This window comes from Lissotriton helveticus, chromosome 10, assembly GCF_964261635.1.
Source record: "Lissotriton helveticus chromosome 10, aLisHel1.1, whole genome shotgun sequence".
NCBI lineage: Eukaryota > Metazoa > Chordata > Amphibia > Caudata > Salamandridae > Lissotriton > Lissotriton helveticus.
Window position 1 is genome coordinate 106,897,881 of NC_136071.1, and position 13,372 is coordinate 106,911,252.

Here is a 13,372-nt window from a genome sequence, read left to right on the forward strand (position 1 = left end):
TAAGTATTTGCACCAACACCCACACTAACACAGTGAAACACCACAAATGGACACCACATAGGTTTTTATAAAAATATAGATATCTTTATCTGAATTTAGGCAAGACCAAAACGACAGGAATTCCAACATACACAGTGATTCTTCTTTAAAAAGGTCTTTGATAGGGTTCTTGGTAAGGAAACAAAAATAAGCTTGTAAGTTCTGACTTCTGTAGGTTAATTATCAAAGATCGAAAATACTGTCCAGCACAGGTTCATGGTGTTTGTTGCAGGCCCCTTGCGCCATGTGCAGCTGACTCGCAGTCAGTGATAACCAAAATAGGCCCCCACTGCTTTAGATTGAAGGCAAAAGACTGTTCCGATACAGGCACCGGTACTGCCGCTCCTCTGGGGGTAAGTACGGGCCACTACGAGCACATGGCTGGGTCGGGTTGCTGAGCGACGCCTCGCGCTTCCTGCCTTCAGCGCTGCTCCTCTTTGTGACGAGCACCTAGTCGATCATGAGGAATGTTCCTCTTCACACGGCCTCCTCGCAAGACACACGCTGGGTGCAAGCACATGCATATACCAGAGACAGGACGTTTGTTGGAAACTTTTGTATCCCTGAGTTTCAATAACAGGAGGTAAGCTCTTTTCAGGTCTTTGGAGACTTGTTCCTTCAGGACACAGCACACACCAAAGTCCTTAGCAAGCAGGGGGGATACAGCACACAGCTAAGTCCCTTGTCCTCTCCTCAGTTAAAGCAGCAAACTGCAGGCCTGCTCCAGACAACATAGCGAGGGCAGTACTTCTCCTCAGTCTCTTCAGCTTTTCTTCTTTGGCAGAGGTTCCTCTTGATCACAAAGTAGTCTAATTTTACAGGGGTTTCTTTGTTCTCTTTGTGTTGGGGGTCCTGGACCCAGTTCAAACCAGTTCTTGGTGCACTCTTCCAGTGCACAACTTCATTCTATGTGAATGTGGGCCAGGGTCGTCAGACGCACCGCAGGAGGTGGGGCCAGCATTCTGGAAGGCAGGCACAGCCCTATTCAGGCCCAGGTGCTAATCCTAACACCACTCCAAATGCAGATAGGTTTATTCAGCCTAGTTCTGACTCACCCAGACTCCTGGAGCCACCCCAGCTCCGGTCACTCTCAAGCCAGACAGTCAATCCACAAACAGGCAGAGGCACACAGAAAGGTTGAACAAGAAAATAGTCACTTTCTAAAAGTGCTATTTTCAAACACAGAATTTAACAACGATCCTCCCGAAAAGATGTGTTCTCAAATTCTGATTTCAGGGATACCAGACTCCATGTCTCCATCTTGTTCCTATGGGAAGATATGCTGGTAAAATGTTACACAGCATTCCCCATTCTGTCCTACGGGCAAGATGGCCTCTCAATACTGAAAAACAGTATTTCACCATCAGGACATGTTACATACATCAGTACAAGTCCTACCTTTCACATACACAGTACCCTGCCCAGGGGGTACCTTGGGCCTGCTATAGGGGTGTCCTATGTGCACAGAAAGGGAAGGGCAGGGCAGGGCCTGGCAAGTGGGGGCACGTGCCAGGGCGACATGGCAGTTAAACTGCCCAGGCACTGCCGTGGCAGGCCGGAGACCTCATTTTAGGGCTACTCATGTGGGTGGCACAATCAGTGCTGCAGGCCCACTAGTAGCATTTGATTTACCAGCTCTGGCACACTTAGTGCACTTTACTAAGGACCTACTAGTAAATCAAATATGCCAATCAGGGAGAACCATTCACAATAACAATTTATACAGGGAGCACTTGCACTTTGAAAATGATGAGCAGTGGCAAAGTGCCCAAAGCATCTAAACCAGCGAAAACGAAATCCAGTATAGCATCAAAAACACAGGAGGTAGAGGCAAAACGTCACTGAAACCACGCCAATGATGCCAGGTCTAACAGGTACCAAACTATTCCTCTCCATAAATCCACACTGATGCCAGTGTAGGATTTATTCTCCCATGAACCCAGAGGGCACCTCAGAGGTGCCCCCTGCCAACCCTGGTGTGGTCTCTGACCAGCTGTAGGCAGACAGCCGCCACCAGACATGTTTCTGGACACCTGGGTAGAGAGCCCCAGGTTCTCGGAGACCAGAAATAATGCACATCCTGGGCAGAGGTGTCATGCCTCCTCTCCCAGGATGGGGCAGTGCTCAAAGAGGAAAGCTTCAAAGGCCTGCCGCCTTTGAAATGCCCAGCCTCTGCTGCTAGCAGATGGCAGCCCCTGGTTTACACCTCCCATCTTGGTTGGGAAAACTGGCAGGAAGATTTAAAAATGACGGAGGTGTGCCCACCTCTGCCAACCCCACCCCTAAGGTGTGTGTGTGTGTGTGTGTGTGTGGGGGGAAGCGAGGTGAAGCACAATTTTCAGTCCTTGCCACCTTTGAAGACGGTGGCAGGGGGCTTCTATTCGGGGATAGCCCTATGACCCCTCCCAAAGGAGGGTGGCATAATAGAGGGTGTACCCCAGGTAAGGTGCCCATTGGCCCAACCTCCTACTCCCCAAAACGCATCCTAAATATAGTATTTTGGTGGCTCCCCCAGACATGGCCCTCAGAGCTGCGATGACCTAAGAAGCACGAAGACGATCCTACAAAGAAGACTGAAGCAGACACCTGCCTTGGCCCCTGCCCTACCAGCTTGTCTCCAGCCTCTGCGAACTTGCAACCAGTCTTGCAGCCAGCGACCTCTGAAATCCTGGGATTCCTAAAATCCTGCTGCCTTCGACAAAGACTCCAACCTCCAGCGGGCATGTCCAGGAAAAAACACACTCCAAGAACAACCACAGGGAGGACCGGCCATGGTCGTCACAACTCACTGCTGCAAAAGAACTCCAAGAACAGTTGCAGTTGAGGACCGCCACTAGTTTCGACGCAACTCATTGCTACCCAAGATCTCCCAAAGACCGCAGTGGTAGAGGACCAGTAGGACGATTCGACTCTACCCTGCCTGAAGAAAGCACTGCAACTGGACGACCTCCACGACCTCAAGAGATCCTCCTGGCCCCACGACCTGAGTTACCCACAGCTCTGTATCCGAGAGCCTTTGCCCTCCTGCCAGTGGCCCTGCTCGTCACCGCCTGCACTGCCTGCTTGACCGCAATCTCTGCAAAATGATCTGAAGATGGCGGACCCCCAACCGACGTACAGCCACCGACCGCAACGGTAATTGTGTTGGCTGCCGGCTGAAACCTATCCAGGTCATTGCCCCGCCGACTGCTAGGGTAAATATCATTGCCGGTATCTACCGCCTCAGTGAAGATACTGAATTCCGCACCATACGGGTGCTCCGGTCTTCCACAACCGACCCTGCACTCCGTGTGGGTCTGAACACCTGTAGACGGGAACGGCAAGTTGTATACTCGCTGGACACATCCCACAATTGATTAACTCCCCAGGATAATCTTGAACTGTTTGAGTATTGCACTGTTGCTCATGAAAAGTATCTTTAATTGAAACATATTTATCTTAGCAAGAAGGTCTTGGTCTGACAATAAAATACAAAGTATAATTTTTCTAAAATTGGTCGGATCTCCTTCTTGGGTCATGTGTGCATTACTGATAGTGTGTGCAATAAAGGTCTCATTCTTCTGTCTTAGACCCAAGACTGCTCGTCAACACCACCACTAACAGAGCACTTTGGGTTTTGCATTGAGCACTGTACACTTTTGGGGAACCCTTGGACTCTGTGCATGGTATTACCACCTAGTGGCAATATTATATACAGAGTCAGCTTCCTACAGTTGGCTGATGACTGAAGTGGGCCGACCCACTGCACCTTGATGTATATTGTAGTGAGCAGAAGAAACAAGAACCACACAACAGCAGATTCATAGATGGAACAGGGCAGGCTGTTTGTATTTTCATGGTTTTTGCAAACCTTTATTGTTGTATAAGATGCAAGGTCATGGTCAAACTAGAAAAAAATGGTGGCTTAGAGGAAAAAATATTTCTTGGTCTCAAAATGCACACACTGCCACAGTAGTGTCAGGTATTGAAGGTGACCAATTTGCATGTGGATGTGCTCCTTGTGAGAGGGGAGACAGCCATCACTCACAGCGAAGTTAGTAAATGGCTGAAGTGGGTTTACCCACTGCCCCATGCTATAGTTTATGGAAGAAAAAAATGCAAATGACAATAAAAGGCCACTAGATGAAGAATTCAACAAAAGAGCAACCCATGTCTCTGCGAACTTGGTATAGCTAGTCCACTTAAGCACAATTGTTCACAAGGAACTAATTTAAGTTAAAAATTATTGTTTTCAGCAAGCTCCTACTATTGTGCAGTGATTTACGCACAGTAAGCTATTGATACAGTCAATATGTTCAACACTAAATTGCCTCTTCAAAATTACATTTAATTTAGGACTTCAGAGAATCACATATGACTAGAGAGAAACAGCCCAACAAAAGGTTCTTATTCAACACTCACTTCAGCCAAAGCGAGTGCTATTTCCAACCAAAGTTGGTGAAGGTTGAAAAATATACCAAATAAACGTTTGCTGTGTATTGACACTATTTACATATACATTAGGAAAAGATTGTGACTCATGTGCCCCCCAGAGGAGTGACCATGAACAACAGGTGAGTGAGGCTAAAGTGACAGTTTTAAAACAAGGAAGTGGTTATTGGAGTTAAAAGGATGCCCATTAAGATTTCAGAATAAATCATGTGTTCTAGATAATACTCTAGTGTTCTGGACTATCCTTTGTAAATTGTCGACATTCAAACCCTTTATCGTTTGTGGGGTCTCTTCAGGACAGAAATTCTGGGGATTGGAAGAGTGGTAAGGAATTAGTGTTGTTGCAATAAAGGTGGGCTGTAAATTAATGAGGATGACAGGAGCTTAGCCAAGGCACTTGATGTATACCGTAGGTGCAATAATATTAAAGGCATCCAACGTCAAGGAATCAATTATGGGTGCAGTCTATGGTAACTTTCCAAGACTGTCCTTTATAGGAATTAATAGGACCTCCTGAAAATATGTTCAAATTTCCAGTATCTAAAACAAGAATGATAGTCAATAATTAAGTTATTGACTATTATTGTTGTTTTAGATACTGGCAATTAGCATTATTGCATTGTATGCACTTGCGTCTGTAGTTTCATTAGAAGTATGGCATAGGTATAAAGGCATTCGATTCACCCTCTATACATGGGTGTAGTAATATGTTCAAATTGCCAGTATCTAAAACAACAATAGTAATCAATTATTATGTTACTAAAGTATCCACAACACACCTAGAACATGGAGGCCCATATGCTTTGTGGACTATAGAAATTCAATTCAGTTTCAACCCAAATTCGTCAATCACTAGTACATAAAAATGCTTCAAGGCTTTTTACAGTTACAGCATATTGTCTATTGCTTTAGAGCTATTCTGCTTGATCAAGTCTGCCAACTCTACCACTATACGTGTAGCCTTCCCTCCAGCTCAAAATATCTGCTTATAGCACCAAAACGTTAATTAGCCTGATGTGGCTGAAGGTTATTTTTAGTATTTAGAGAGTTCATCTTTTGAATTATCATCCCATCAATTCGAAAGCTTAGTCTAAACATCCACCTTTTCAGGTAAATAGGCGTGAAAAGAGTTATCTAAACTAAATGTTGAGAAATTCTAAATCGCCAAGAGACACTTCCAGTGTGTATCACACATTTCGCTCAAATACAGATTGAAAGATTAAACAAGAGGTGAAGCACTTAATAGTTAAATTAACCCAAAGATATCAGGAGCCTGTGATGAAAATACGGCGTTCAGTTTTTTGCTTTTAAACTGGGGGAGTGTGTGACATTGATCCACATTCAGTCCATCACTTGTTGTTTTTGCAATTGCCGCCCTAAGTGCGCTGGGGATGCCCACCGTTACCGACCGGTATTTGACGACCTACATCTGGCCCTAAGTGTGGTACTTGGAGGTAGTTCGAGAAGTGTCGAAAATCAATAAATAGCAGAACACCACAACATGAATTAGAAAAAAGGCTGTAATCTAACAAAATGCATGTAAGCTTACACCTTGGTTTCTGAATAAGCCATACAAAATAGAGCTACGTTACGTACTGCTTTGAATGTCATGAAAAGTAAATGACATTACCAGTTTGCATTTCAAAAACCTATTTGAATCAACGCCTTAAAATGGCAACTGGTCAAATATTCTATATTTCTCCCTAAATTTCCTTCAAAACATAATGGAATCTAGTCTGCAACAAGGTGGAGGCGGTGTGCTTTGCCTACTCAACAGTTCTCGGATAGATGCGGACATCTGAGGCTTTTATGACCAATGAGCAAGATGGCTCGAGGCACAAAGCAGACCAAGAAATGGTGTACGAGACATGGGGGTGCCTGGGAGTGTTGAGGCTGCATGGGAGGTAGAAAGATAGACGAGTTTATATGTTTCTAACCCAAAGGAGCAGCAGCATGCAACCCATGTGCAACGTCAAAATCCTTTGATGTGCTTCATACAGGGAGGGCACCAAGGTGCTACTAAAATGTACTAAATGTACTAATTCTGCTATTCTGTGGCTACTCATTGCCTATAAGGAGGGTCACCCATACTCAGATTAGCAACACTAAAATAATGATCAATTGTGAATCGCCAAAGGATATCAGACTATACCGACATTGTATCATTAATTCCAAGAGCTGTTTTAGGAGGGGGGGGGGGGAGGTGTGTCAAACATCTGAGATGATAAAAAAAGGCCACAACTTCAGTTCAAACACAAATGTTGAACTCAAGGCTAAAAATAAGCTACAAATGTAGAAGGTAAAAAATTATTTAGATCTTCCTTAATGAAGGTGTTAGATGAACATTGGGACACAGAAAAATAATGCAACTGCAAGGCCTGTACCATGAACCTGGTCCTTTGTTGCAGAAGTAGTGTGCAGATAAGTAAGCAGCAGAACAGAATATGAAACACATTCTGCACAAAAACCTCTGGGGCACTCTAGTAAAGGATCCTGTTGTAGAAACCGGATTATGCACAATTTTTGTCCTTACTAACGCTCAGGACATTAATTCAACTTGCATTGGAGGTGTGCACATGGATCTCTGGTCTTCTAAGATGTAGGTTCCCAACATCAACAATGTAGCACAATTTCCTGGTGATGGAAAGCGAAAGAGCTACACAAACTCTTAGCAACCTGCTTATTTGAAAGAAAACAACATAGGAAAAACAATAAAAGGAATTTTATTAACCTTTTTTTAATTTATACAGAAGCTCACATAATTTCTTTACATACATTGTATAAACAGTTAAAAAGAAATCTCTTAATAGAAAACATATCTACAAAGTTGGAAAGAAAACAACCAGTAGGGTTTGGGCGTGGACAGCTCAAAAATGAGAATGAACTGGGATTGAGAGGCACTTCCTTTCTATAGAACATGTTTGAATTGACATTTGATAATCATTTCGTTACACTAAGGTAATTTAAAGTGAATTATAGATGTACGAGTTACCTTTGTCAGAGTACTGCCGCATGCTTTGAAATAATGCTCACTCACTAATGGACGGTATAATTGGGTTTAATTGAATAAAAATGTTAGTAGTACACTATAACTGATTTTAAAACAAAGCTGTAAATCGTGGCCCTCGTTTCTTTTTAATATTCTATCTGACTGGGCATTTCAGAATTAATGTAAGATGGGAAGGTTAGGCCAAGAGATGCTGCGGAAGTTGACAAACCACAAGAAACCCTTGGTTTACCATGGTGACCTTATGCTGCATGAGTATTTAAGCATTCTGCAATCTGTATCAAATGGGGAAGCTCTTCATAGTCACTCAATTGTATCAATGGGTGATGTGACCTGCGCAGGGCTTGAATGAGCTCCATGGTGTTTACCCAGGACGCGGATATAGCATTAAGTGTATACCGAGTCTGTGGCCTTCATTCTAAGGTATTGAAAGGTAAAAAAAACAAACGAAGGTTTGAGTGATTTAACATAGAGCTGCACGTATTCACGTGTTGCCATCTTTAAAGACTGAAAGCCAACCCGCCATCGACTGACAACCCACAGCTCTGTTACACACCAAGTTTAAAAAAAGAAAAAAAACACTTGATCCCTCAAAACTGCTGAACACACACTTTAACACTACACTTCCTTAATCAAATGGTAGAATCCTCCAATGTGGTTCCCATGCCACACAGTGCTACGTCAGAGTGTGAAACACAGCATTGTTACAACAGTTCCTGGAGCCAGACATGCAAACCTTATTGCGTTATATCCAGTATTCTTACTACCGGCTGACAGTCTAGAAGTGGTGTCATGAACACGGCAAAGCACCAGGTCAGCTGGCGCACGGATCTGCATTTAAGAATTGATCAGGCTCTTTAATGCCTACAATTAACGTTAGTTGTAAATATGCTCATGCGTCAAGGTTTCTTTTTATTTTTTAATTACATATTCTGTGAATGAGATTCAGATTTTGATCACAGGGAGAAAACAGATGGAAAGTTTGATATGTTATTCGACATAGTCGAAAAATGCTCAGGAAATAAATCTCAGCTGGATGAATACACAACTAACTGTGCATGTCTTCCTTCGGGTAACATCTAGTTTATAAAACAGTCAAAACCATACTACAATGGGTGGCACATCATTGCTTCAAACTCAAACAAGTGCCTTTGCTTTATGGAACGGCTTTCCACAAAGACAAGCACCATCCATCTCACCGCAAAACTATTTGCCCACTTCACAAACTATATTTTCTTTAGACATATAATAACGAAAATAGTTAAACTTATATACAGGAAATGAAAAAACACTCCTCACACAGGTACTGAATGTCCAGCTCTATTCAACTCTGACCTTTGACACAGAGATCCAGCTCTGCCCAAAAACCAAGTGTTCATACAAAATATGAGCCGACACTCTACAGGATTGCGCCACAGAAGTGGAATACTGCAACTTCACTCTAATGGGTTGGAACACAAGGCTTAAAGATCAAGTGAATAACATTTTCTTAAAAAACTCAACAAAATTATATATATTTATATTTTTGGGATGGAGGTGTCCAAAGATATGATATGCACAGAATCACTACGGCAGTTAAAACAGCTAAAATGGGGCTCATGATTAGGACAGACCAATTGATTCCACACTGTTTTAAAAAGTAAAATAAAGAGGAGGTTTAAGAAATTGCTGGAAAAAGAGAAGCAGTGGTCAAAGAACTGAAAATAGCACCAGGTCATCCATTGACTGCCGCATTAATCCAAAGTGATTCATCCGGCAGAGGCAGCAGTCCTATCACCGAGTCCTGCATGTCCCCTTGCTATGACAAAGCGCGGCAGACAACTACTCCACTGCACTCCGCATGGGGCGTGGAGATCCTACAAGTACAGCACTTGGTTGTCCTTTTCATAATACATGTGTTCCTTCTATTAATTTACAGGGGTGAAGCTAAGGACATTTAACACCAGCTTTTTTCAGCTAATAAAATCACCCCAAGGAATCAGGACTTGCTCCCTCCCCCACATACGCGCATATTGCCAATATCAAAAAATACTGCTGTAGTACTGAGCTGAAAACTGCAAGCTTTGGTCGGACAAAACAGGATGCTGGCCTCAAAATCCCTTAGATTTATGCAATGGCGCAGTCCGAACATGTGCAGTCTTCAGCAAAGAAACCCTTTAAAATGCCCTTCAAATTAAGCGCTAGATATACGCATGTTCATATTCCAAAAAACAAAACTGCATGGATTGTTTTTGTGAGTAGTGTCCTATAAAAACTGTACTGCAAATATTGCACATGCCAAAGAATAACTTTTTAACTGCAATATAGCTGTGTAGGCTTGATATAAACCGCTTTAATACAGAAACATCTCAGCCAGGCTACAAAAAAAGTGCAGCCATAAATTACATAAGTCCCAACAAAAACAAAAGTACTTAACGATCGGATTGGCAGGCTGTGTCCATAAATATAGTATATTGTGATTGGGGAATTGTGATCATGTGACCACACAGCCTATCACAAAATGAAACGGCATCAAGGCGACGTCTTTTAAAGAGGTCTGGCTTTGAACCTTTTGTGTTTGTCTCCATCTGTTATTATCTTCTTGCCTGACACACTTCAATCTTTTTCTTCAACTCATTCCGCTCCGCTGGGGTAAAGAAGATACATGATGAAGAAACCTGCAGAGAAAGGTAGATGTTATCTGAGGAGAAAATTCGCAACTTTGGAGCAGGACTATAAATACTAAGGAAGTCAAATACCTAAAACACCAACTGTGGGGAGGGAAGGGTCAACAATCCACACATCTCCAAGTGCAAGCACGTTTTCTGCCTGCATCGCCTAAGCAAGATCTATTGGCTTTGTCAATGTGTTTTAAGCCATGTTGTACAGTAGCACAGCTGCTGTGCAGCATGGTTGCAAGTCACCTGCGTTGCCTCCTAGATGGGCTGCCGTCGAGTGGAAAAGGAAGGACGCAAAAGCAGGAGACACCACAGGCAATGACTGCACACAGTTATAAACTATCAAGATTGTCGATAGGATATCATGACTGTCAAGAGGCCTACTGTCATGATACTCAAAAGGTCTATGGTGTCCCTCTAGCGTAAACCTATTGGACTGCTGAGCTAATCCAAGAGATTCTATGCATCCAACATAGGACTTATGAAACCATCTATTCTTTAGGTCAACCGCACAACCCAAAAAGTATGAACTTACTCATATCTAGGGGGACTGACAATAGAGTCTAATAAATCAATGATATTGGAAATGTGTAAGCACAATTTAGACCGAACAAAAGGTGTGCAAATAACAAAAACGTTTTTGGCAAGAGTGTGGTTGCAAAATTAAAACATATATATGTTTATTCTGTTTCATACAGTACTATTTATACACAAATACAATTGCATATAGACAAATAAAAATCAGTACATCATAATGTTCATAAAAACAATTTAAAAAAAAACAAGGTAACATCCATATATTAAAATTGTTCAAGAGAACAAGTGTCTTGTTCTCTTTAACAATTTTAATATATGATGTACTGAATTTTATTTGTCTATATGCAATTGTATTTGTGTATAAATAGTACTGTATGAAACAGAATAAACATATATATGTTTTAATTTTGCAACCACACTCTTGCCAAAAACGTTTTTGTTATTTGCACACCTTTTGTTCGGTCTAAATTGTGCTTACACATTTCCAATATCATTGATTTATTACTCTATTGTCAGTCCCCCTAGATATGAGTAAGTTCATACTTTTTGTGGTTGTGAGGTTGACCTAAAGAATAGGTGGTTTCATAAGTCCTATGTTGGATGCATAGAATCTCTTGGATTAGCTAGTACACTTTCACGAATATCACTGAATGTCACAACTCTTTCACATATGATGTGCCACCATGTATTGTTGATAGCTTTGTATATATTTGAATAAGGGTATTTATAAATGAAGTAATTTATATAAAAATCTTTTTTCATACCCTACCCGGATTGGTTTTGCATTTCTTGTAATTTATTCTTTGAATAATGAGAATTTGAAGAGATAGTTCGCACCCGACAGAACCGTTTGTATACCTTGTTATTCCTAGGGCAGCTTTCAGCATGCTTACCAATAGGTCTTTGCAATCAAACAGCTGCGCTATCTGCTAGGCTTTGACCTAAACATTGGCGGCTTTGTTAATGATATATTTAAAGAAAAAATAACAATGCCTGGACAGCTCACAAACGTCATTCCAACAGTTATCTGATGTGAACTACAAGGAAAGTGCACCTAAAAACACAGGGTCTCATTAGGAGGTCCCAGTTATCTCACCAGGTAACAAAATGGTTACTTAGACATAGAAGTTGAATTGCAACTTGAATGATTTTCTGAATTCACAAAGTGCATTATTCCCCCATCTAGTGGTTGGGTACTAAAACTACTGCTACAGTACAGTTCTCATCTAGTGCTACTCCCGCTACCTTGTAACATATGATGTTTTGCACAATCCACCTTGCAATAGTTCCTTATGTGACCAGGAAATTCCTGTTTGTTGAAGCAATGAAAATGAAAAATGTCCTTCACTTCACCTTCTAGTGTGTGTAGAGTCCTTTCTGTTTCACCTGGCTGCTGAAAAAAGGCTGGTTAGTTGCATAGTTTGGTTGACACGTAAGTGCGAAATACTTTTTGGTAGAAATTACAGGTTTGCTCTCATGCCACCCTGCCTCCATGTATTTGGAGGTGAGGTTCTAGTAACAGGAGGGACTGTAACTCATTGACCTTACGCAGTAAAGTTATAGCAAATCAGCAATGCTTTCTCTAGTGTGAAGTACTTGCTTCCCACTTTTCTGAATGGCTCAATCTGTGGTTTTATTAGCTGTGTTAGCACCAGGTTCAGATTCCAAATTGGAGTGGGAGCTGATGTCTATGGTGCCACTGTTTTAACACCTTCCAAGAATCTGTTGATAACTGGTGTATTAAAGAAACTTCTCCCTATAGTGCCATTGTGTAAGTCACTATAGCTTACAGGTGCACCTTAAATGATGCATGTGAAATCTTATTTAAAAGGTGTGTTAGGCACCCACACATTTTTGTGTCCTTGGCTGTTGTACATCTGGTGCAGTAAGGAAGGCTTAGTGCACCAGATGGCAAATGTGTCCCATTGGGGGCATATCACTGTCATGTTGGTTGACTCAAAGCCTCTCGCAGGACTTCTATGCATTTTGAGCAAGGTTGCCAAATTCTAAATCTTCAGGAGCCATGCCGCTAAGGGATGGCTGGCTGGCTCGGAGTGGTATACCTGTGCCTCTGGTATCCTTAATAAGTCTGTAAGGTAGGTGGTTTTATTATCCTACTTCCTGTCATCCCAACTAGGTCTGAAAACCATGTTTATCTGGCCCATTGTGGTGTTATCATTATCAGGGCTATGGTTGTCTGTTTGAAAATGCTTAACACAAGCAGTATCAGCGGGATTGGGGAGGAAAACATATGCAAATTTCCCAGACCATTCCATCGATAGAGCATCCTCTGGCACAGATGGTGTGGTTAGCTGGATGCAAAGTTCTGGCAACCCAGGCGTAAACACCTGGATGCAAATGCTTGGTATTTTTTGTTGGATATATTTTTATTGGCTTTTAAAAAATTATCTTAACACATAGACGGTAAATCAAAGAGTGTCAAGAAAAGGGGAAAAGAAAAGAAAATGTGTGTGTCAATCACAATAATCTTGCAACAGACTGAAAGCCTACACAGGAAAATCTGTTATAAAGTGTGGAAGTACTCACAGTACATCATCTTCTGTGTTCAGGAACCACAGACATAGCCCTACCCTCCGCTCAATTAACACACCCTCTTTCCCAGTTCAAAGGCCATATCTCGGAGCCAAGGGCGCAACTGGCAGTCGTGGAGATCAATGTCACAGGTGGAAAGGAGATTTAG

The 13,372-nt window shown here is 42.1% G+C and overlaps 1 protein-coding gene across 3 annotated transcripts in view; it reads right to left on the bottom strand.

Annotated features, from left to right (window-relative positions):
• Nucleotides 1-7,177: 7,177 nt before the first annotated feature.
• LOC144785991 (uncharacterized) overlaps nucleotides 7,178-13,372 on the bottom strand; it is a 324,665-nt gene continuing 318,470 nt past the window's right edge. For 2 of the 3 annotated variants that reach the window (XM_078664896.1, XM_078664895.1), the window contains one exon: nucleotides 7,178-10,134. In XM_078664896.1, coding sequence (XP_078521022.1) covers nucleotides 10,051-10,134 — 84 coding nt within the window. In that variant the 3' untranslated portion in view covers nucleotides 7,178-10,050. The remainder of the gene's footprint in view (nucleotides 10,135-13,372) is intronic. The other variant, XM_078664897.1, reaches the window with a different exon arrangement.